The 25768-nt window shown below is 43.8% G+C and overlaps 1 protein-coding gene across 1 annotated transcript; it reads left to right on the top strand.

Annotated features, from left to right (window-relative positions):
- The first annotated feature begins 217 nt into the window (after positions 1-217).
- Positions 218-22672, top strand: LOC149794114 (uncharacterized). The gene is made up of 3 exons (XM_089969087.1): positions 218-363; positions 20021-20550; positions 20898-22672. Exons 1-3 carry the CDS (start codon positions 218-220, stop codon positions 22670-22672), a joined length of 2451 nt encoding a protein of 816 aa, XP_089825213.1.
- The last annotated feature ends 3096 nt before the right edge of the window (positions 22673-25768 follow it).

Genomic DNA, 25768 nt, shown 5'->3' with positions numbered 1-25768 from the left:
GATTAAGTGAACCGGCATCACAGTGTTTGTGAAAGTAAGCTCTTATTGTTTATATTCGTATGTGACCTTCTTGAGAAGATAATCAAGTAGGTTTTTATTTTGTTTAGTAGTTCTAGGTCTGTGGGTCTAGTATAAATACTCATTCATTTTTGTTTTGGTTGCCTTCATTAGGAATAGTTTCTTTTGCTAAATTAAATTTGTTTCGTTACTATTAATCATGTCATCCCTTAAGGACTTGGTCGCCTTAGGCAAAGAACTTGGGTATGAGGGAGAAAGTTTAAGGGAATTTATTAAGGAAGAACAAGCCAGGGAGAGGGATAAAAGGGTTAGGGCGAGGGAATTAGAAAAGGAAGAACAAGCTAGGTAGAGGGAAGTAGTGAATGGGGATCTTATAGGGTCTATGGGACTTATCATTAAAAATACCCTTGGGACAATATAGGGTCTATGTAAATTTAACATGGAGAAAAATCGTGGGACAATATAGGGTCTATGGGAATTAACATGGAGAAAAACCCTGGGACAATATAGGGTCTATGGGAATTAACATGGAGAATTGTTGTTGTTGTTGTTGTGGGGTTTAACGCCATTTTTCAGCACGATAGGCTATACATGGCGGCCAGTATTAATGGTGGAGGAAGAACCCGGAAAACCCCGGAAAGAACCACCGACCCACGAGAAGCTACTGGCAAGCTTTCTCACATGCCCACATTGGCTGAATCTTAGACTCGAACCGCCGCAGACAGAGGTGAGATGGCAGTGATCCGTAACGAAGAGCGCTTTAGACCACTCGGCCACTCGGGGCCCCGAACATGGAGAAAAACCCTGGGACAATATAGGGTCTATGGGAATTAACATGGCCAAAAACCCTGGGACAATATAGGGTCTATGTAAATTTAACATGGCCAAAAACCCTTGGGACTGTATAGGGTCTATGTAAAATTGAAACAGGGAGGGTCTCTATTTTTAAAAAAATAAATAAAATAAAAAAAGGGGTAGGCAATGGAAAGGCTCTCTTTTCGAGAAATATGGCTGGCCCTGAAAAGGGCCTTTGGGTTTTCTTCTTCTTCTGCTTCTAATTTCTTCTTTTCCTCCACCAACTTCTTATTTTCTCACCTACACTCTTTTTCTTCTTTTTTTTCTCCTCTTCTTTCTTCCTCTTCTCATTTTCTTCTTCTTTTTCAATTTTTTCATTCCATGCTCTCATCCTTGTCCTTTCCTCTTCATCCTCCTTCTCCTCCTTTATTTCCTTCATCACACCACTTATCATATCCTTTGCTTTTCTTAAATTATTAATTTCCATTTTTACTCTATGCGGACTATAAGAATAGTGATCTTCAACTAGTCGTACGAGCATTTGTTCTATCATTCCCAAATTGTCAAGGACGTCTTGCAATGATTGAAATTTATCTAGGTGGTTCGAAGCCATCTTCTCTGTAGAATAGTTTGAACGACGAATACTGTGGGTTCTTATAGTGAAAGCGCGGACGTGAAGGAAAACATCCCCTAAAAAACATAAAATTGATCTTACCTAGATCATGACCAAACATCGCGCGTACGTGAAGGAAAACATCCCCTACTTTCTCATTTCATATAATATAACCCTAACTATACTCTCTACATACGCTAAGAATCAATAAATAAACCCATAATCTACTATTTACACAAACTTACTTCAGCATTTACAAACACAAACACACAGACTTACTTCAACATTTACAAACACAAACACACAAACACATACACTTCCACTATTAATAAAGAGTTAGTGTTTATATTCACACTACTCTACCTACACACATTGGCAAATCGATCGTTATTTCTTTTCTAGAGTATTGGGTAGCCCTGAAAAGGGCTGTTTTGTTTGGAACTTCATGGACACCTGGTTAATGGTGGCACCTTCCAGGCCTGGCGCCACATACACATCTTATCCCCCAGTTACTTTTTACCTTTTGGGGGGAGAGAGCAGAGGCAGGATATGTCGCTTCAGAATCCCAATTTTCGCTCTCTGGGATTCTGAAATTTTTTCTTCTCTCCTTTTCCTCCTCCTCTTCTTTGTATCTTCTCTCCTCCTCTTTGTATCTTCTTTCCTCTTCTTCTTCTTTATATCTTCTCTCCTCCTCTTCTTTGTTTCTTCTTTCCTCCTCTTTTATCCTTCCCTACTCGACAATGGCTTCCGCGGCCAGTTCATTTAATATGCGCCCGGCATATTCCAGATTCACATGAAGTTTCAACAGTTTCTCCAGTCTCGTGTTCATTTTTGGTGTTGATCAATCAACAAGGGTAGCTGGACTGCCGAACGAGTTTCAATTTATACTGAAAGCGCGGACGTGATGGAAAACATCCCCCTAATAACATAAAATTGATCTTACCTAGATTATAACCCAAAACAACAAAGCGCGGACCTAAAAGAAACACTCACTCACTTTTTTTATGCTACCCATCACTATTTTAAATTTTTTATAAATCACTTCAATAGACTATCCACATACGCAAAGCAATCCAATTTAACCCCAAATATACACCTCAAACACCAAAAAAGACATCATTTTAATCTACTATCCATACCAACTTACTTAATCACTTACAAACACAAACACACAAACACATACCATCACAATTTTTTATAAAAGAGTTAGTGTTTATTTTCACACTACTCTACCTACACACATTGGCAAATGGATAGTTATTTCTTTTCGAGAGTATTGGGGTAGCCCTGAAAAGGGCTGTTTTTTTTGTTTTGCTATGGCATTCTTTTTAGTTTCTAAGAATGCGATGTCCTCTGAGGATAGACTTTCTGGCGATAGGTCTGCTTCTTCGGAAAGAGAAGAACTCTTTGGTGTCGATACGGCAATCGACAAAGCCTGTCAGCTTCAGGTTGCTTCTGCTGCTGCTGTTGCTGCTGTCTCTGAAGTCTGTACTTCTCTGTCCATTCTTCTTTTTCCCTGTTCATTTCTTCTCTGAAGAGTTCTTCTATCAGGTCTTCAGTGATTTTTAACATTCTCACATTCTCAATTTCTTCTGGCTTCGGTATCAGACTGTGTCTGACCCTATGCAAATTCACGTAGGCTTCGTTGAGCTTAGCTAGTTTGGAGCACATCTTCTTAGGAGGATGAGTCGACAATGGATGGTTAGACTGGAAACAACCCCGGTTCTTAAAGTCAAAGCGCGGACGTGAAGGAAAATATCCCCCACACGGTTTTCGAGCCGCAACGTTTAGTGAGTGCCATGAGAGGGATAGTAAGAAATCAAAGAGCATCAATCCAACATTCTTATAGCTAAACAAAAGACAAAGGCATTTTTTTCAAAACACAACATTTTTTATTCAAAAATCACTTAACACTAAACAACAACTCTAACATTTTTAACAATAATCCAACATAATAACATCAAACAATTTTTTTTCAAAACATCAAACATTTTTTCTTCAAATACAAACTACTTTAAACAGAGCTGACAACGTTGTGAATGAAATTGTGATTTCCACTGTTGGAAATCATTAGGCCATTGATGGACACTACGTTTCCTAGCTTGAGACATCCATAACAATTTTTCTTGATCAATTCCGTCATTTTGTCGACCAAGTGTTTGGCAAAACAGGAGACTAAATGGGCTTCTTGTTCTGGCCATCTTGACTTCATCATGATCACTTCTTCTTCCACAGTCTCCTTACATTTCATGTCCAAAGTTTCTCCACTCGGTAAAGAAGGATAACAGTCTTCCATGACTTCTAGTAATCTAGAATGACTTCTCTCAAACTGTTGATTTCTATGGTATTATCGAATTCTGCATACAGGATGACGTTCACTGTGTTCCCTGCATCCAGTGGACTCGCAAACTGAATTTCCACACGAATCTGGCCAGATTTTATAGGGTGGAAATGTCCCTCGTCGCTGCCTTGGTCTGGAGTGAAATCGAAAGCCCACAAAGCGTAGCCTCCTGCATAATCGTCGTACGTAATGCCGTGACTGGTGTTGGTTCCTAACTGTCCGGTAGCTTCGTACAGGGACAAGTACGATCTCAAATAATTCTTTGCGGCACCAAAGTTAGGCTCAAAGGGTCGGGTACACAAGGTCTTGCCATCGCGACTGACTTCAATCTTGGACACATTGTAATGATTAAAGTAGAAAGGATTTTCATTGTAGGCTCCATTGAAAGCTGAATTCTTGACGATACCAACAATCAAACGCTTGAGTAACTGTCCTTGGAACAGATGATCTTCGATCATGGATCGCTGTCCAGCAGGAATGGTGAAGGTTTTCACTTCCACGCGACGTATTGGATACTTGGCGGTCGTTCTGCTCAACGTCTGACTGATGTCGTTACCTACTTTAGGCAGCACTTCCACACGTCGCACGTAGAGTCTGGCTTCTTCGATTTTGGTTTTGTAAGTGGCATCAGCAGCAGCCATCAAATGGAAAGCGGCACTGCTCCGATTCAGTCTCAGGCGGATATCTACCCCGTTTAGCAAATACTTTTCTTGTAACCACATGTCCAAATGCAAGCGATCCGTTAGTTCTAAACTACGACTTCCAGCAATTTTCTTTTGTCGTTCTACAAATCCCGTTTGATTTGAAGCATCCCCAGCAAGTGTAATGCCGTTGAACTTAGTCGCCTGGTCAGGTTTCCATACCACGCAAGCATCCAGATGAGTGTTCTTGGCTTCTTTTCCGTACGTCAAGAGATTTTCCAGGTAGGCTCGATAAGGGTAAGTATCCATGCTGCTGCTGACCAGTTTGTTATTCAAGTACAAGTCCACTTCGCTGAACAAGGAATGCATGAAATTGTTGACGGGAGCTACTGCTTCATCAGCGTCTATGTTAGCGTTGGGTGGTTCGATCACTTTCACTTTCAAGTATAGGTAGCTACTATTCAGATCGATGTAATCTTCGGGCTGTCCTTTGATTTCAAACTCGATGGGAGCGGAATCAGTCAATGAGGAGACGGGATGAAATTCCACCCACTGGGATTCTTGCATCGTCATTATGGTGGGGGGCATGGCAAACATATCCAGTTCCGTCTTGGAACAAGCGCAAGACTCTCGGTGCATCATTTTTGTTGCTGTGTCTCAATAATCGAAAACGTCTAAGTCTCGAACGGTTCTTCTTTTCTTGGCCTTTCTAGCTTGAAGTCTGGTGAAAGGGTGTTTTCTTCGTCGTCTCTTTCTGCCTTGTCCTTGCTGAATGCCTGATTCGGTAGCGTGCAGGGCATTTATAGGTGTGTCTCGTCGGCCTAAAATGTCTTTACCCGTTTGCAGCAAGACATTTTTGCCTGCCCTCATGAAGGCTTCTTTAGGGTTTTGTTTGTCGATGATGACATTTTGGAGAAATTCTTTGCCTTGTGTCAGTGCGGCATCTTTCAAGGCGTGCAATCCATGTGTCACCATCGGTTTCAACACCGGGGCCACCGAACGAAAGGCCGATTTTAACATATCTCCTAAACCGTGTCCTCGCTGTCGAGCAACCCCTCGGTACACTGGATACATGACTTACGAGTCGTGAGAGAAGCGTTTTCGAAAATGGAGTTTCACCGTGACTTTTCCTTTGGTGAATGAAATATTTTGTCCCAGATCTCCTTTTATAGCAATGTTGACCGTGTCCAAATACGACTTACTGACAGGCAAATAGTGAGGATGTACAAATTCGCGGTGAACGTGGTAAGTGTTTCCACCTTCCTCGTCAGCGACCATGGCAGAATCCACTTTGAAAGGAATGACACGCAGTAACGGCACATAGGTGTGTCCCACCACGTTATACTCCACCACATCGGAGTACACAAACATCAAATTCAGTCCTTGGTTCAGTTCTACCGGGGCACGAAATAACTTGCTAAAAGACTCGTTGTCGTAAATGATTGGTAATTCGTTTTTCTTGAGCATGGCCATTCTCATGTCCATGTCTCCGCCCAACATGTCAAACAATTCAGGACAAAATAAAATGGACACGATTTTACTCCCGTCAAATTTCATCAAGAAGCGACGAGCTGCTTTGTGGTATTCCAGGGTGACACTTTTTTGACACTTTCCAAAGCTTTCAGAAACACGACATTAAATCTGGAGGCTATGGTGCTCACCAAATGTTGACCACTAAAATAATAGCCTGGGGGAACGAACAAGTGATAGGTGGTGTACTTTTGATTTTCTGTGCCAGGGGTTTTGATGTTATATTTGCCATGGGTATCCAAGTACAGTTGCATTTGCTCGTCATAAACTTCCACATCAAAAGAATTTTGATTGGGAAGGACATTGAGGACTTGGGTCGGGTGAATGATTTCTACTAAAGCCACTTCCCAATGGGCTTCGTGATCTAATGGGATGGTCAGAGGTAATTTGGCCGTGTAACAGCACAACGTGTTCTTGTGAAACACCTCCATAGAACTGTCACTGGGTAAGTAAAATTGGTTTTGGTGACTCATAATTCCAGAGTTCTGTGGCTGTCCGAGGGGTTACTGGACGTCAGAGGCGTGTCTCCGCCCAAAATAGGGTTGTCGTTTTTATTGGAGTGGTGACTGACACTGGCACTGGACACAAGGTTCCCCTGGTTCCCGTTGGAAGAGAATTTCAGGGAGGGACTGGGAAGCAGGTAACCGATGCAACTGCTCAATAAAATGGTCCACAATTGTTTTGTCTCCTTGTTGCAAACTCAAATTGGCAATGGCCGCAGCGATGACACAATACACCACGAAGATTTGGCAGAAAAAGACGATTTGCGTTTTAGGCACACGTTCTCCACACCACACCCACAAGGGTTGTTTCTGTAAATCTTGCAGAGAAGAACTGGGTGAAGGAGTGGTCGACGTAGCTGCGTATGTGTGAAAGGGCATGATGGTCACTTCTTTTTATAGTCGATGACTTGCGAAGCGTCGATCCAAGAATCAAAACTGGGTGGATATCCTTTCCAACGTACTTTGACTTCTTTGACACGTCGTTTACCCACTTTACGGGTTCTGCGTTCGAGAATGCTTTCGATGTCGTACACGTCGTCTTCTTTTTTGGTGACACGTTGCAACTCGGGTAAGTAAAACGTTCCTTTGAGCACTTCTCCGTTCATGTCTTCCAATTTATAGACGGCAGGATGACGGCCATGCACTCGTCCAGTGACACGAAACAATTCGGTCGTCCAGTTAGGTAAGTAACCTTTGTCGAAAGTGCGTTTGGTTTTGCCAATGCGTACCCAGTCTCCTACGGTCAACACTCCTCTTTTGTTGGGGGCAGCCCTCGTCGGGGACGTACCAAACAGACGCTCAAACACCAGCACTTCGTTGTCGGGAGTCACGTCTTGCGGGGCACGTCCGATGCTTCGATGGTAAGATTGGTTGTACGCTTGCACCAGGTGTGGTAAGATGTCGATGTACTTCAGAGTGTGGTGATGCGTAAAATATTTCCACATGCGTTCTTTCAAAGTACGCTGAAAACGTTCCACGATGCTGGCTTTGGTTTCGGGATTCTCGGTGGTAAAAAAATGAATGTCACGTTTCTTTAATTCTTTTTGGAAAGCTTGGTTCAGAAATTCGGTGCCTTTGTCCGTTTGCCATCGAAGAGGGTGACGACCGCTTTGTTTCAACACCCGTTGCAGGGCTCGCACTAACTCGCTGCTCGATTTGGAAGTCAAGGGCACGACCCAGGCAAATTTGGAAAAGACGTCGATGACACAAAACAAATATTTGTAGCCACGATTGTAGCTGGCCAAATGAGAGACATCGGCTAAATCGGCTTGCCATTGATGATCGATGCCTTCCACTCGGGTGCGACTTCTGGCAAACTTGCGTCGAATGGGTTTGTGTAAAGTGTAGGTAGCTTGTTCTTGTAACCATCGTTGCACTTGAGGTAAACGGAGACTTTTCAGTCGCGTTTTGGCAGCACGATACAATTTTTGAACTCCTGCGTAACCTGCAGGATGCGAGGGATCGTAGTAAATGCTGGCTAAGACTTTTTCCATTTTTTGTGTTGGTGTGTTAATAAGACACCCACTCTTGGAGGATGCTACTCTTTTTCTCTTGGGGTACTTTCTTGGATTGCAATGCTTTGCGTGTGCGGCCGGCAATAGGTGTCGAAGAGGAGAAGGATGTCTGAGCGGGGGATATCGGTTCTTGTTTCACTTCTGTCTTCACTTCTGTCTTCACTTTCTTTTTCTCTTGTGAGGAAGAAGGGGTGGCCATCATCTTTTTAATCCATCCAATTCTGGAGGTAGGTGGTGTTGTTAACTTGCGTACTTTTTCTGGTGGAGTTTGAAACCCTTCCTCTTCTTCTTCTTTTTCTGTCTTGGCCACGGGTACTGGTACTGGTACTGGTGATGGTGCTGGACTTTTCATCAAGGTCTTAAAATCTTTCAGAGTGGGTAGAGCTGTTTCGTCTAAAGCTTTCTGGTGAAAGAGTTGCAGTCGTTGCAAGAGTTGACCGTACTTTTGCGATTTTTCTGTTTCGGACAAATCTTGGCGATCCATCAAGGACTGCAATTCGTGTTGTAACTGGGACATTTCGCTCAAATTGGGATTGGGAGGTAAATGCGGGGTGCGTTGTTCTTGCCACCGATGGTATTCCATCCATCGTTTGTAAGGCACTAAAGCTAGTTTTCGTCCTTCCATGGGGTTGTCAGGGGTCGATTCTGAGATCTTGGGACTTCCGAAGGCCTTTTTATCTTGCTCCCACCAGTCCTCCCAACATGGTTCCCAAGACTCCTTTCAGTATGGGGCCTAACAAGAGAGGCAAAATGCCTCCACGTTGGACCAACATCTTCTTTTTTTGACGAATGGGAATTTTCTTTCGAACCATTTGGCGAAGAACGTGACGATGCTTGCTTAAGCATTGTTTCTGGTGTTTGGACAAAGGGATCGTGCCTTTCAAAACGTTCAAACAACATTCGCACACGGTATCGATGACCTCTTTGGAGGCCGTTTGAATGAGTTTTTTTCGATGGGGTGGAGAAGCTTTGGACAGGACAGATAACAGGTCCCCTTGTTTGGCTAAACGTGGTGGCAGTCCTTTCCTTTTCTTTCCTTGGGGTTTTCTGGAGGGTGACATCTTTGAGTCTTCAGCACCAAAAACACTGATACCCCTACTTAGTCACAAGCCTTTTTTATACTGGAACGCGTCTCCACTGATTGTCTTTACCCCGTATTAGTTTGAGGACAGGCATGACACGTCGTGCAGGGGTACGTAACGGACTAAATCGAGCCAGTTCTTGCTTGGACAAATCCAGTAAACTTTGTAACATGCCCGATCTTTCATGGACTTTGATTTTGGGAGAAGGTACTTTGTGAGCAGCAGCCACTGCCACTAAATTGGAGGGTCCTGCCACTGGGGAAGTTCTTTTGGGGGTCATCAACGGAGAAGTTCTTGGTGTGATTAACGTCTCCAAGTACTCTTCAGTTCCTGGTGACATCAACGGAGAAGTGGACAAACGTGAGGCTGCCGGAGACGCAGTCACTGCCGTGGAAGGTCGTGGTTTGCGAGTGTAAGGTTGCGTCCTGGCCGAGGTGCCTCTCTTGCGACTAGTTTTCTTCTGTGGACTTTTTCTTTTCTGGGGACTTTTTTTCTGTTTCTTTTTCTGGGGGCTTCTTTTCTTTCTCCGGGGTGGTGTCTGGTAAGAGGAGGGTCCTGCCACTGGAGAAGTTCTCCTCTTTGGGGACTTGGTCTTTTTCTTTTTCTTCTTGGGGCTTCGTTGGACTTTTGTCTTGGGGATAACTTTAGGGGCATTAGGATTCCATCTTAAGAGAGAGCGAATGATGACCCCTCCTAGAGTACCGCTCCCTCCAGGTTTCAAAATGATTTGTTTTTTGGTTTGAGTGTCGATGCGGGGATCAGCCAGTTGGACCAAAGCGACTTTGTTTCGATCGAAAAAGCGTTTGGTTTGATGAGGAATCTGAATGATTCCTTGGAGTAATTGACGTGCCGTCACCGTGAACCATCGTAAGACTTCTTTGAGACTAGCTTCTAAGACACGAGCTCGTGTTTGTGGATCTTTTTCTCGACTGATGCCATACAAGGCACGAATCAATTTGACGGGAAGATGCGACTGAAGGGACGTCATGTTTGCACTGAGAGTGAGACAGACGAAAAAGGGTTTGAGGTTTTTATAGATTTTTTGATGGGGAGTGAAATGAAGTCGAGGACGGAGACGTGTACAGGACAGGCCCTCCGTCTTGGCACCAGTGGTGAAACAAGTGGGTACGAAATCGCAAATCCTCGGGAGTCGTAGGTTTCAAATCGACGAGTAAATAGGCGTGTGGCGTTTGAGTGGCATCGTCGTACGCCTGAGTCAGCCAAGGTGTCCCTAACTGTTTGGCTAAGACTTGCACTTGCGATTTATCTCTAGGGCTTTTAAACAAGACTACGTAATGCGCATTGAGACTGATGGTACGATGGGCTTTACTTTGTTGAAACAAATTTTGGGTGATGTAAACGACACTGGCATTACGGTGATGCCCTTTGCGCGTGAACCACAATTTAATTTCTTCTTCGTCTTCTCCTAACATGTCATCGAAAATGACCAAATGGGTTTGACGGGAGTCAGAGACGATGCCGTCGTCTTCTTTAGGAATGCCTTCCACAAACACGATGGAATCGTCTTGACTTTCTCGCAAGAGGCTGTACGCCGATTGCCACTCTTTGTAACACCACACGATCCGTTGAGGGGGCCGATCGATCAAATGATGTTTATGTTCGATCAAACGTTTGACGAATTCGGTTTTGCCTGAACCGCTAGGTCCAGCAATGAGCATGTTAAAGGGATGGCGAAGATACAAAGCCTCCCAACTGGCACGATCTAAGTGTTCGTCGATGACTTTGACAGTAGAGGAAGAGGGAGCAGAGACAGCAGAGGTAGCCATGGTGTGAGAAATGTCACTTGTGACACGAAAACAAACAAGACAAGAGTTTATATACTTTTTCAGAACACGTTTATTGAATGTTTTTTTTTCAAACATGAATACGAAAGACAAAAATACATAAAAGCCAAAGGCTTAAGTACAAGGATAAAAGGCACATGATAACGATGAACGTGGAATAAACACAAGTGTCTGTACAACATGTTTTGGGTAATGTTCTAACCAGTTCTATAGTAGGGTGTAAGGTCACACAAGTGTCCTCCCGAAAGGGTCTTTCAGGCATGTCCACGACAGTCCTGTCCTGGGTGACGGGTTCTTCTGGCACCGTCACTAACACGGGTTGAAAAGTAACTTTTTTCCTTGAACAACTCTCGTGCATACTGGGCCACTTCTTGGGTCCAAGCCTCAAAACCCCATTCTTTCCAGGCACGGACATCTGTCCAATGGGGATGTAAGTCACAAGCTACACACACATCGTCATACACGTCTTGGGTAGCTAAAAGTTGACGAATCTTTTTTTCCTGTTGAGGTCGAGAAGTATCCAGATGAAAACGCAAGGCTTTGAGCAAAAGGAGTTTTTCGTGACCATTTAAGGCCATGGAGGTGGTAAGTACTGATCGTAAAGAGTCCACAAGGAATCGGCTGGTAAACGAAATCCCAGAAAACAAGTCACTAAGACACACACCACTTGTCGTCCAAAATTGAATGGATAAAATTCTTGTAATAATTGATGGTAATGATCCACGGTTTGAATATGGTCATTGAGTTCCTTCCACGGAATCTGTTGGATGACATGTGACATAAACCGTGGCATGGCAGCCTGTTTTTATATTCTCTTTTTTTTGGATGCAATACACGTACTTTCTAGCCAGAGATCTTCGTTCTCCAGTAGGGAATCTAAATCTTGCATACTGTAACCGAAACGTCAGAGTTCGTTTAGAAGTTTCCTCTTCCGCTAAGTAGATTCCACGTAACAAATGTTGGTAATCCTTTACCTTGTCTTCCTCAATGTATTGCTGTAGGTGAATCTCGAAGTAACCATAATTATGAACATGTCGATCATTAGCGACCTCAAAGTTTTGAACAATGTCTGACCATTGAAAGAATTTCTGACGAATCAGTTCTCTTATACCATTCAGGTACCAGTGGTTAAAGATCTGGTGACGTAACGGATGCAATTGTTCTTTACGTTTCACTTGTATTTTGACCAGCTCTCGGTAAATCCTTTCTCTCAACTCCACAGGCAAAGCACTAATGTTCTCTTGTAAAGTATCCATAATTATATACACTGTTTTTTGGAATCGTTGGGTGGTGACCAATAGCCTCGTTTACCTTTGTGCCTAATGTAATATCCACTCATAATCAATCTTCTTGTACTTTGGAACAGAGCATAATTTAAAAACGGACGAATCACTTTGAGTTTGCGTTTCACTTGTATTTTGATCAGTTCTCGGTAAATGCGTTCTCTCAACTCCACAGGCAAAGCACGAATGTTCTCTAGCAAAGTATCCATGAATAGGTCATACTAAATCCTCTTTGGTCTGACACAAGAAATGTACTGTTTGCACAAACATGGTTTTACTTCAGTGTCGAATTTAAATCGTTGAGTCACTAATCTACACATTACAATTCGTTCAGAAGTTTCCTCTTTCACCAAGTTGACATTGTGTTCAAGATGTTGGTAATTCGTTAACTCTTCCTCTGGAATTCGATGCAGTACGTTTACAATGATGTAGGTAGAATCGTCCATACCAAACCAATCCTTTTTAAAACTAGAGGATCGTTCATCAATGTCTGTCCAATGGAACACTTTCAATTGAATCAATCCTTGTATAGCCTTCAGGTACCAGTGGTTCAAACACCGGTGACGTAACGGATGCAATTGTTCTTTACGTTTCACTTGTATTTTGACCAGCTCTCGATAAATGCGTTCTCTCAAGTCCACAGGCAAAGCACGAATGTTCTCTTGTAAAGTATCAATGAACAGATTATTATGGTAAGAAGTTACTTCAATGTCTCGGTCCCACTAAAGGTAAGTAATGACAATTCGGTGACCATCGAGCATGTTCAACGTAGGCCGAATCTTGCGGTTCCCAGTGGTGAAGTGACACACCGCAACTGAAGCACTTGACTTTATCTCCTTCGCCCAAGTAGAAAAATCCGGCTCTGGCTAATTCTTCGGGGGTCGGTCCTCCCAGATACTTTGGCCATTTTCCTTTGAACGATTGAAGACGATTTTCAAAGTCGCAGTATTCCGACAAACGCACAGGAAACGAATATTCGTCTTTCACAGGTTCGTTTCGATGAGGGTTGGGTGACAGGAACAGGAGTTTGTTCAAGGCTGGATGACATCCGTAAGGGGGTAGACGTGAAGGTGAACATTCCCCTTTAAAACGAAACCCAGTAAAATGTCCAAGAGGACGAGCGGCATCACTTTCGCATCCCTCAGGTTTGACACGCACTGCATCACTTTCCATGATAGGGGTAGGGACACTAAAGTTCCCATGATGCTTTACGGCATCGCTCAGGTCACAACGTACAGCATCGTACCCATCGCAAGGCTCACAATCGCATTCCACTTCCGAAGCCTCACACTTGAATTGTGCCCTTCTAAACAACTTGTTCTGTGTTTCTCTGAAAGTATTCATCTTGTTCGCTCGGTCTTGGTAGTCACAATGAACTATCGATCTTGCCTAGGGTTCCTTTTTTATATACAGACCAATACCGACGCGACCGTACGGTAAGGTGAAATGATTGGGAAGTCGAACTCGCTTCTGGTATACAATTTGATAGACTTTTTCCAAGGGTCGACTGACGATGTGGTGAGTGGGTAAACGTACAATTTTGTTCGGTTGATAGGTGGTCACTTTAAAGTTTCCATCCTCTCCCGATTGCAAGGCTTCTTTCAATACCCCAAAGTTGACCACACGACTGGTACGATAATTCAGAGTCAGTCCTTTCACTTTGCACGTCGTGTGCACTTCTCCTTGTTTGTCACGGTATTCGTAGCCGTAATTTTTGGGACCGCCACTGACGAAACTTAGAATCTTGTCGTCGGGATGCTCGTCTGTCCAGGCTCCTAAACGGTCTCCTTCGATGTTAGGGTGATGTTGAATCGGGTGATGGATGTAAATGCAACTGTCCGTGTCAAAGTACAGGACGCGTTCCCCTAACAGTTCTAAAGCTTCGTACAATTTTAAGCGAGCATGGGCTGTCACGTAAGCCGCAATGATGACATTTCCAAAAGGGTCGTCTTGTACAAAGTCCAGATCTTCTTCGTAATTGACCAAGATCAAATTCTCTCGAACGACGTCCACGTGTTTCATGTATTTGGTTTTGTCGTGAATCATCTGGAAGTAGCGGGAAGGTTCTGTCAAATATTCCGTCTTGGGTAAACACGGTCGTTGTGCCATTTTACCCCACAAGCAATTTAACATCACTTTGACAAACGATCGCCTGCCTTCGTTTTTCTCGATGTGGTCTAAAGTGATGCCTTCTTGTTCGTAGTATTTCTGTTTGAATTTTATTTGGTCTTCGGGAGTGTGACACCAGGAAGGATAGCCGCTGGCTTCTTGCTTCAGTTTCAAAAAGGCATCCACGTAGTCGGCGAAAATGCCTTTCTGCGTGGGGTCACCCTTGTGGTATTGTTGTGTCTTGGGAAAGTGGCAAATTTCGTACACTTTTAACAGTTGGTATCCCATGTCCAGAGCTTTGAACAATTCTACGCTGACCCAGGTTCCCGTCAAGGCCCGTTCTTCCTGGCTGTGATGGCAAGGTTGGTCTTGGTTGCACGTTTCGGCACAAGTACGGCACAAGGGAAACATCAGTTTGCCTTGACAATGGTGAGGTAAGACGGGATGGTATAGGTTCGTGGGAGGCAAAACTTTACACTTGATCAAGCCTTCGTATTGTCGAATGTTTTTCAGGTCGATGTGTTCCGTCAGCAATTGCGGGTGCCCTACAGGAAAGCGACAATATTTGCACACGTAGGGATACAGCGAACACACATCCAAGTATTTGATTTCTTCTCCTTTCTCTTCGTCGGCTTGGTACAGCAAACAGGTGGCATTGGTCCTTCCTCCGTACAAACTATCCCTCGGGTTCAGCGGGTCCATGAACTGGTAACTTTCCACGAGGCGTTTAAACTCGGGATCGGTTTTCAAACGGTGATCGTACTTGTGTTCCCACATTTCCACCACTTGGTATCCTTCCTGTTCTAACTTTAGGCGCCGCTGACAAGTGTCCTGGTACAAGTCTTCCATGGTTCGTTGCAAAAACTGATTTTTAGTGTTACGGTCAGGGTAACAGACGGGACATCCGTGAAATAAGCAACCGTTAAACTCGTACACGATCTTGGGGTTTTCTAAGTCTCAGCCATCGACCGAATACGTTCCGATGGTCTTTTCGCCCCCTCCGTTGCGAGCATGCTGAATCCACTTGTCTTCCTTGTCGCACAAGTAATGTAACCAACGCAGGGCTTTGACCGAGTATTGACGTTTGACAAAGTGGGTCGTTTGAGGACTGATGACAGCCACGGTGTTTTCAGGCATGAATCGTTGTCGATACACTAAGGAACACGCTTTGGCAATGGTGCAAGCTTCTTTCAAAGGATCGACCCCTCCGTGTTCCATGAACAGTTCTCGAAATTTTCCACAGCAACGTCGTAAAATGTCCACGTCGGAACGACAATACTTTAACATTTCTTCCTGAAAGTCGAAAGGGTCCGAGGCGTGAGCCTGGTACCAAGCGTAGAAAGCTTCTCTTTGTTCGGTACGCATGTTGTCGGGGTCGTAATAGTGAGCCTCAGGCAAATGGGGTAGAACGACGTGTTGATTGGCTTCCGTATTGAAAAAGTGTGGAAAGTACCCTTTAGCCATTTCTGTCATTCCAAACGTTTTAGGCATTCGACTCAAAGGCATGGCCAAATAGCTCATCGAATCTTTAAACTGCACTTGTCCCACTTGCATGAAAATGATTTTGGCTCCGTTCAAAGTGACTTTAGGACGTTCGGTGCCTTGTTCCGTATAGTACCTCAAAAGAAACTGTCCATCGTATCCGGAGAAATTGTGAGCCATCACCGTGGCATGACGATGACAATCTCCGTAAAGTTCGATGTCCTCTTGGCTCCACGTCTTGTCGATGGGGTCTAAGACCCATTGGGCAAAATCGGCTAACGTGTTCGGTCCCCGAAAGATTTTTTCACCCCCTCCAGGAATCTTGCTACAGTGAGGGCAATGACTGAAGATAGGTTCTTGAATGCACTTCTCGCACGCTCGATGAGCCACGCAGAAATTAGGAATGTGAATGCCGGTCTCTTGCATGCATTCGAAATCGAAAAAGATGAAATTGCCTTTGTTCTTGTGACCGTTCTCTTTCTCTGGTGGGGGTTGGTATTTTTGCACGTAACATTGATGTTCCAAGTCCACGATGTGGTGACAAATGTGACATTTTTTCTTTCCTCGACATACGTGTGCCTTGGTACTATTGGTACGTATGACTTGTTCACACGTAGGGCACAATCTCAGGAGTTGACAAGCACATTTCTTCTGTGAACCTTGCGTTTTCAGATGTTGTTGGTAACAGGTAGGGCTGACAAACGTGCGCAGACAAGTTGAACAAGGCACTGGTTCTTCGCTCAGACAGGGTGAAGAGGCCAAACATCCTGAGCATTTCGATCCACAATGCTTGTGTTGCTCTCGATTATTATAACCATGGTCACATTTCTCACAGTAATAACCGTATCCCAGGAATCCGGTGATACTGGTAATGGTATCGAAATGGTCATCGTGATGATAAACATGAATGTATTTTCCGTCCTTAAAATCTTGCCCTCGAAACAACAGAGACCCGCGCACTTCTTGAGGGTGCACTTTCAAAGTGTATCGTGGAGCTAGGGCATCTTGCAATTTTTGCATCTCAGGAATGCCACAGGGTGTGTCTTTGGATATGCCAGCTTGTCGTAACAGGAGTTCTGCTTCACTTCGTTGTTTGGCTCGGTCCGATTGTCGAATGTTCTCCCAGTCTCTTTTCCATTCTGCCGTGTCGTTCTTGTTGGCATAGGTTCGTCCCACCACGATGGCACGGGCTAAACACATCTGGTCATGAGGATTGTGAATTTGGACAAGGCTACGCTTAATGCTGCGAAGGTCGTTCACCAATAACATCTTTTTGCGTCCGGTCCCTTGAGGAGGAGAGACGTGGGTCATGTCCAATGTGGCTTTTCCATCGGTGATGTCAAACTGGTCATTAGATTGTTGCACCTGTTGAATCTTGTCCATGACTTTGGAAGCAGTCAATTCTGCAGGGGTGCTAAACTCGATCCAAACAGGGGATTTCAAACCGTCGTGTTGTATGGAAAGTCTCAAGCGATCGTCTTCTTTGGGTTGACATTGTTGCTTGAGTGCAGTGAGCAGAGAATCCCACACTCCGGTGATGAACCCTTCTGCTTTCTCTAACGGTACTTCGGACTTGAAATCTTTAAACTTCACCGTGTATTTGTAAGCCGTGGTTCTAAATTTTCTAGAGGAGCGCTTTTCCGTCTCTCGAATGGAATAGTATTTTTCAGGGTTGACTAAGGGTGGTGAACTTGGTTTAGAGGTTTCTGATTCTGGTTCACTCATGTCCTCTTCAAAATCACTGGCATGAATTTGTGCCAAGATTTCAGCCCTGGTACGAGGCGATAGATCACGTTTCTGCCTCTTACTTTCTTCTTCTTCTTCTTTCTTCTCGAATGAATTAGATCGTTTCATCTTGAAAGCAAAAAGTCAAATGACTCAAGTTCAAACACCATGAGCTTCTTTATGGTCATAGCAGACCAGCGTATATAAAAGGGTGTGTGTCTTGTCCTTTCACTATTCATTTCACTCTCAAGCCGAGCACAACGATGGAAGAGACTAACCAGATGGAACGTTTCGTCAGAGCTTTGCGAGGGGTCATTAGAAAATTCTCTTCAGACCAGCCTACGGACTACTCTCCTTCCTTTAGAGATAAAAGTCAAGATACTTGCTATATCTGTCAGAAGAAAGGGCATTGGTCTTCAGAGTGTCCAGACCGTCAAAAAAGAACAAAAACAGGGACTAAAAAAGACAAAAGTCAAGATACCTGTTATTATTGTAAAGAAAAAGGACATTGGTCTCCAGATTGCCCCAAAAAGAAACAAGAGGAGTCAGAAGAAAAGAAGGATTCTTCAGAAGAAGAGAGGGATTCTTCGGAAGAAGAGAGGGATTCTTCAGAGGAAGAAGAGGAAGAAAGAATACAATTCTATTTACAAGAGGCAAAGAAACAGGAGAAGAAGAAAAGAAGAAGGGAAGAAAATGAGGAAAAGACGGTGAAGAAATTTAAAAAACAGAGAGACTAAACAAGGAGAAAGAAGAAGTCAATGAACTTTTTATTAAAGTGTTGTGTTGTGAATTGTGAATTGGATTGTAAAAAATCGATAAAAGAATAAATTAATGATATAAGGTAAGTGTCTTTGAGTTTTGATTTTAAAATAAGAACGTACACTCACGCACTCATACACAGACACGTACTATAAGGGTAAAATGGGTGGGGTTTATTTTTGAGTTATTGGCAAATTGAAATTGTATTTCTTTTCGAGAAATGTGGGTGGCCCTGAAAAGGGCCTTTTTCTTCATGGTGAAGGGGTGAGTTTAAGCAATCAACTTTAACTGCCTTATGCCTTTGCCACGGCCAAGGCCTACTTCTGGACTGCGTAATGTTGATGATGATGATGATAATGATTGGGTTGAAATCACTAAGGGTGGTACGGTAGGCTTAGTCACAGGGTTGACGTGTTTAGCTCGGGAAGGTCGTATTCTCTTCGGTCGTGATAAAGAAGTCTGATACATTTGTTTCAGACTTCTTAACTCCGCTAAAATGTCCAACAGTACCGTGACCGTTTGATTTTCACCCTCTTGTTTCTTTGCTGCTACTTCTTCTTGCTGTTGTTGCTGTTGTTTTTTTCTTACCTCTTCTTCTTGTTGCTGTTGCTGTAGGAGAAAAGCCTGTTCCGCTTCCTTTTGTCGTTGTATACATTTCTCCAATTCTTCTTTCTGTCTCTGTCTAAAATTCTCCACTTGCGGTAATGAAGAAGGTAACGAAGGTTCCGGAACAAATTCTTGCGAGGAATGAAAATCCACAAAATCCCAATTCACCTCTTCTGAAAGTAAGTCCGGGTTCCCTTGGGCGGTCTCCCCTGCTGGTGCACCCCATTGGATCGTTTTCTGAGTTTCCGTCATGTTGAATCACTGTCGCATAGATTGACTGCACACAAGCGCTAGCGAATCTATATAGACTACGTGACGTCACAGACTGCTCTCTTCGGATTGGATGCGGGCTGACTGAATTCTGTAACGCGTGTTCGGATTGGTGAATGAACTCAATCCGTTTCAATCCTACCTCCGCCTATAAATAAGCGCAGTTCAGTGCAATGATTCACCTGTTCTCGTCGCTTCAAGATGTGGACCACAGTTGAGTCATCCACCCTTGTGTCTTCCATGATGTTTAGGACAGACATGCTCATGTATGTCCGATCCAAGTGGACCGTTGTCCACAGGACAAACACCAGCCTGTGGATACGTAGGATCTACGTCGAAAGACAAGGATGCCTGAAAAGAGTGCTAATTTACGGGCCAACAGTGAGACGCAGCCTAAGGACAAGAAGAAGACCAATGCGGTGCTTTTTATGTTAATGAATACATTAACATAAAACCCAAAGACCCTTTTCAGGGCCAGCCATATTTCTCGAAAAGAGATAGCCTTTCCATTGCCTACCCCTTTTTTTATTTTGTTTTTTATTTTTTTAAAAATAGAGACCCTCCCTGTTTCAAGTTTACATAGACCCTATACAGTCCCAAGGGTTTTTGGCCATGTTAAATTTACATAGACCCTATATTGTCCCAGGGTTTTTGGCCATGTTAATTCCCATATACCCTATATTGTCCCAGGGTTTTTGTCCATGTTAATTCCCATAGACCCTATATTGTCCCACGATTTTTCTCCATGTTAAATTTACATAGACCCTATATTGTCCCAAGGGTATTTTTAATGATAAGTCCCATAGACCCTATAAGATCCCCATTCACTACTGAGGGATGAAAGGGTTAGGGCGAGGGAATTAGAAAAGGAAGAACAAGCCCGGGAGAGGGATGGAAGGGTAAAGGAGATGGAAATGACCAAACAACTTGAAAGGGGAAAAAAGGGAAACAGAGGAAAGGCGGGCAGAATTAGAGAAGGAAAAGATAGAACTAGAAAAACAGGCCAAAAGGGATAAGATAGAATGGGAAAGGGGAGCTGAGAGGGAGAAGATAGAGTTAGAAAAACAAGCAAGGTTAGAAGCTATGGAGGTAGAAGAAAGATTAAGGCAACGAAATCATGAACGTAAGGTAGAGTTGGCAACAGCTAGAAAAGGAGAACACGATTCTGCCTCTAGTAAATTAAAGGGTCCCAAACTACCCCCCTTTGACGATGAGAAAGATAACATGGATAGTTATCTTCATCGGTTTGAGCGGTATGCCGAGAACCAGAGGTGGAGTCGAAATGACTGGGCACTGCATCTCAGTGCTTTATTAAAAGGTAAAGCGCTGGATGTGTACTCGCGACTTCCCAGAGACGATGTGTTCAAATACGACGTTCTGAAGGAAACACTTCTAAAAAGTTACGAGCTGACTGAACAGGGTTTTCGTAAAAAGTTCAGATGTAGCAAGCCCGAGAAGGGAGAAACCTTTGATCGTTAGAATAGCGAACTATTTTCAGCGGTGGCTTGAATGCGGCAAAGCGGTGAAAACATTTGAAGGGTTGACTGATTTCTTGCTCAGAGATCAACTGTTGAACACAGTGGGGCGGGAACTAGGTCAGTTTCTGAAAGAGAAAGTCTATTCAAACATACAGGATATGGCTAAACAAGCCGATTTCTATCCCGAGGCTCATGGGGGGAACCCAGAACGTGGTTTCAAAAGATTTTAAGTCTGGAAACCAGTCTACGAGACCGATGCCTAGGGAGCTTGTGAAATCAGCTGAGGCAAGTAGGTCAGTTAGGGACACAGGTCGTCAGGGTATACAATGTTTCTTGTGTAATTAATGGGGTCATATTCAAGTAAAATGTCCTAAAAGAAAGGGATTTATGCATAAGGTAGCCGTGGCTATACAGAATAAAAGTGTATCTGGTAATATGGTGCAGGTAGAACCAGGTATTCATACACTTGGCACGTGTCTTCTTCCCGAAGCGCGAGTACCAACCGCGAGAGGTTTCGTGAACGGTAGAGAAATCGTAGCATTACGTGACACAGGTTGCACGGCTGTAGTGATCAAACGTAGTCTCGTGCAGGATAACCAAATGCTCGGGTGGGAGTCCCCATGCATGCTACTCGATCAAACGATCGGTCGCATTCCCGTAGCAAAGATCACGGTAGAAACACCTTTCTTAACCGGAACTGTAGATGCCCTTTGTATGGAAAACCCTATTTACGATCTGACGATCGGTAATGTTGAAGGTTCCTGTCTTCCAACCATGGCAGATTTCAGTATACCTTTGGACCAGGCAGTCGAAACGCGAGCGCAAACCAGGCGAGAGAAAAACGCGTTTCAGAAATTAATAGTCCCTGAATCGATCTCCGGAATTTCGCGTGATGAATTCACACAAGAACAAGAACGTGACAAATCCATCAAGACTGTCACTGAGAAAATCGCGTCCGGCAAGGGTGAGGGCAGCTCGAGATTCGTTCGTAGGAACGGGCTAATTCATAGGGAGTTTATCACTCCGGAGGGTAAGAGGTATTGGCAAGTGGTCGTACCCCAGAGATACAGATCTCAAGTACTTAGGGTGGCCCATGAGTCTAGCATGGCAGGACACCTAGGTAAGGCGAAGACCACCAGTAGAGTAGTCGCTGAATTCTACTGGCCTGGTGTTAATGGCGATGTCACACGGTTCTGTAGGTCTTGTGACGTATGCCAGAAAACCGTATGTAAGGGAAGGGTTACAAGGGTACCCTTGGGACAGATGCCATTAATAGATACACCGTTTAAAAGAGTGGCGGTGGATATTGTAGGCCCAATACAACCAGTTACCGAAAGGAAGAACCGGTATATTCTTACTCTTGTGGATTACGCAACCAGATATCCCGAAGCTGTAGCGTTACCAACTATTGAAACAGAACGGGTGGCTGAAGCATTGGTTGACATCTTCAGTAGGGTAGGGGTGCCAGAAGAAATCCTTACGGATTGTGGTGCCCAATTCACCCCCGACCTCATGGGTGAAATAAGTAGACTGCTATCAATCAAACAGCTAAACACTACCCCATACCATCCGATGTGCAATGGACTGGTAGAGAAATTTAATGGAACCCTAAAAAGTATGCTACGAAAGATGTGCGCGGAACGTCCGCAAGACTGGGACCGTTATTTGAATGCGGTTCTGTTCGCGTACCGTGCAGTACCGCAAGAAAGTTTAGGGTTTTCACCCTTCGAATTGCTGTACGGAAGAACAGTTCGAGGCCCGATGCGGATACTACGCGAACTGTGGACAGGTGACGTCGCGAGCGAGGAAATAAAAACTACATACCAGTACGTGTTAGATCTGCGAGAGAAACTGGAAAGTACATGCCAGATGGCACGCGACGAATTAATGAAATCGGGACGTAGATATGCCAAGTATTATAACCGCAGAGCGCGAAATAGGAAATTTCTTGTAGGAGATCAGGTTTTATTGCTTCTTCCTACTAGCACAAATAAATTACTAGTCCAGTGGAAAGGTCCCTACGAAGTTAAGGAGGTCAAGAATGACATGGACTACAAAATTGACATAGACGGTAATTTAAAGACACTCCATGCTAACATGCTTAAGTTGTACAAGTAGTGAAGTGGGGCACCCTAGGGACAATGGGAATTAGCATTACAGACCCCCCTGGGTCACTCTAGCGACAATGGAAATTTAACATGGGGAAAAATCATGGGTCACTCTAGCGACAAGAGAAATTAACATGGGAATAAATCGTGGGTCTGTTGAGCGACAAGGGAAATTAAGATGGGGAAAATTGTTGGGTCACTCTAGCGACAAGGGAAATTGAACATGGGGAATTGATCGTGGGACTGTTTAGGAACTAGGGGAAATGGAACAGGGTCGGGACCCTATTTTAAAAAAATAAAAATAAAAATATAAAAAGGGGTAGGCAATTGAAAGTCTATCTCTTTTCGAGAAATGTGGGTGGCCCTGAAAAGGGCCTTCGGGTTTATATATGCCCTTAACATAAAGGGCATCTGTGACTTCTTCTTGTCCTTAGGCTTCGTCTCACTGTAGGACCGTAAATCAGGACTCTTTTGAGGCATCCATGCCTCTCCACGTAAATCCTACGTACCCATAGGTTGCTGGCAGTCCTATGGACAACTGTCCATTCGGATCGGACATACATCGGTATGTCCGTCCTGAACATCATTGTTGACACAAGGGTGGAAGATTCAACGTCAGTCCACATGCCGAGGCGACGAGAACAGGTAAATCAATGCAGTTAACTGCGCTTATTTATAGGTAGAGGAAGGATTGAAACGGATTCAGTTCATTGACCAATCCAAACACGCTTTACAAAATTCAGTCAGCTCGCATCCAATCCGAAGAGAACAGTCTGTGACGTCACGTGGTCTATATAGATTCGCTAGCGCCTGTGCGCTGTCAATCCATGCGACAGTTATTCAACATGACGGAAACTCAGAAAACAATTAATTCGGGTGCACCAGCAGTGGAGACTACCCAAGGGAACCCGGATTTACTTTCAGAAGAGGTGAATTAGGATTTTGTGGATTTTCTTACCTCGCAAGAATTTGTTCCGGAACTTTCGTCACCTTCATTACCACACGTGGAGAATTTTAGACAGAGACAGAAAGAAGAATTGGAGAAATTTATACAACGACAAAAGGAAGCGGAACAAGCTTTTCTTTTACAGCAAGAAGAAGAGGTAAGAAAAAAAACAAGAAGAAGCAGCAGCAAAGAAACAAGAGGGTGAAAATCAAACGGTCACGGTACTGTTAGACATTTTAGCGGAGTTAAGAAGTCTGAAACAAATGTATCAGACTTCTTTATCACGACCGAAGAGAATACGACCTTCCCGAGCTAAACACGCCAACCCTGTGACAAAGCCTACCGTACCACCCTTAGTGATTTCAACCAAATCATCATCATCAGAAGTAGGCCTCGGCCGTGGCAAAGGCTTAAGGCAGTTAAAGTTGATTGCTTAAACTCACCCCCACACCAAAAACCAAAGGCCCTTTTCAGGGCCACCCACTTCTCTCGAAAAGAGATAGACTTTCAATTCCCAATAACTCAAAACAAAAACAAACAAACCATTTTACCCCTGTAGTACGTGTATATGAGTGCGTGAGTGTAGCTTGTTATTTAAAATCAAAACTCAAAGACACTTACCTTTTTATACCTAATTTATTCTTTTATCAATAGTTACAATCCAATTCACAATTCACAACAGAGCACTTTAAAAATTACATTCACTTCTTCTGTCTCACTGATTAGTCTCTGTTTTTTAAATTTCTTCACCGTCACAGTCTTTTCTTCCTCTTCCTCCTCAATTTCTTCCCTTCTTTTCTTCTCCTGTTTCTTTTTCTTTACCTGGCTGCTTTCTTCCTCTGAACAATCCCTCTCTTCTTCTGAAGAATCCCTCTCTTCTTCTGACTCCTCTTGTTTCTTTTTTGGGCAATCTGGAGACCAATGTCCTTTTTCTTGACAATAATAACAGGTATCTTGACTTTTGTCTTTTCTAGCCCCTTTTTTCTTTTTTGACGGTCTGGACACTCTGAAGACCAATGCCCTTTCTTCTGACAGATATAGCAAGTATCTTGACTTTTATCTCGAAAAGAAGGAGAGTAGTCCGTCGGCTGGTCTGAAGAAAATTTTCTAATGACCCCTCGCAAAGCTCTGATGAAACGTTCGATTTGGCTAGTCTCTTCCATCGTTGTGCTCTGTTAGAGAGTGAAATGAATAGTGAAAGGACAAGACACACACCCTTTTATATACACTGGTCTACCAGGACTATAAATTAGTCCATGCTGTTTAAATTTTAGTCATTTGACTTTTTTCACTCAAGATGAAACGATCCAATTCATTTGAGAAGAAAAAAGAAGAAAGTAAGAGGCAGAAACGTGATCTATCGCCTCGTACCAGAACTGAAGTCTTGGCACAAATTCATGACAGTGATTTTGAAGAGGACATGAGTGAACCAGAGTCCAAACCCTCTAAACAAAGTTCACCACCCTTAGTTAACCCTGAAAAGTACTATGACATTCGAGAGACAGAAAAGCGCTCCTCTAGAAAATTTAGAACCACGGCTTACAAATACACGGTGAAGTTCAAAGATTTCAAGTCCGAAGTACCGTTAGAGAAAGCAGAAGGGTTCATCACCGGGTGTGGGATTCTTTACTCACCACACTCAAGCGACAATGTCAACCCAATGAAGACGATCGCTTGAGACTGTCCATACAACACGACGGTTTGAAATCCCCTGTTTGGATCGAGTTTAGTAGCCCTGCAGAATTGACCGCTTCCAAAGTCATGGACAAGATTCAACACGTGCAACAATCCAATGACCAGTTTGACATCACCGATGGAAAAGCCACATTGGACATGACCCACGTCTCTCCTCCTCAAGGGACTGGCCGTAGAAAGATCTTATTGGCGAACGACCTTCGCAGCACCAAAACAAGTCTCGTCCGAATTCACAACCCTCAAGACCAGATGTGTTTAGCCCGTGCCATCGTGGTGGGACGAACCTATGCTAACAAGAATGACACGGCAGAATGGAAAACAGCCTGGAAAACTATTCACCGATCCGACCGAGCCAAACAACGAAGTGAAGCAGAACTCTTGTTAAAACAAGCCGGCCTGTCCAAAGACACACCCTGTGGCATTCCTGAAATGCAAACATTGCAAGATGTCCTAGCTCCACGGTAC

This window comes from Sinohyriopsis cumingii, chromosome 8 (assembly GCF_028554795.1).
Source record: "Sinohyriopsis cumingii isolate HCF-2022 chromosome 8, ASM2855479v2, whole genome shotgun sequence".
Classification (NCBI taxonomy): Eukaryota; Metazoa; Mollusca; class Bivalvia; order Unionida; family Unionidae; genus Sinohyriopsis; species Sinohyriopsis cumingii.
Note: the sequence above shows the minus strand (reverse complement) of the source record. Positions and strands in the feature narration are given on the sequence as shown.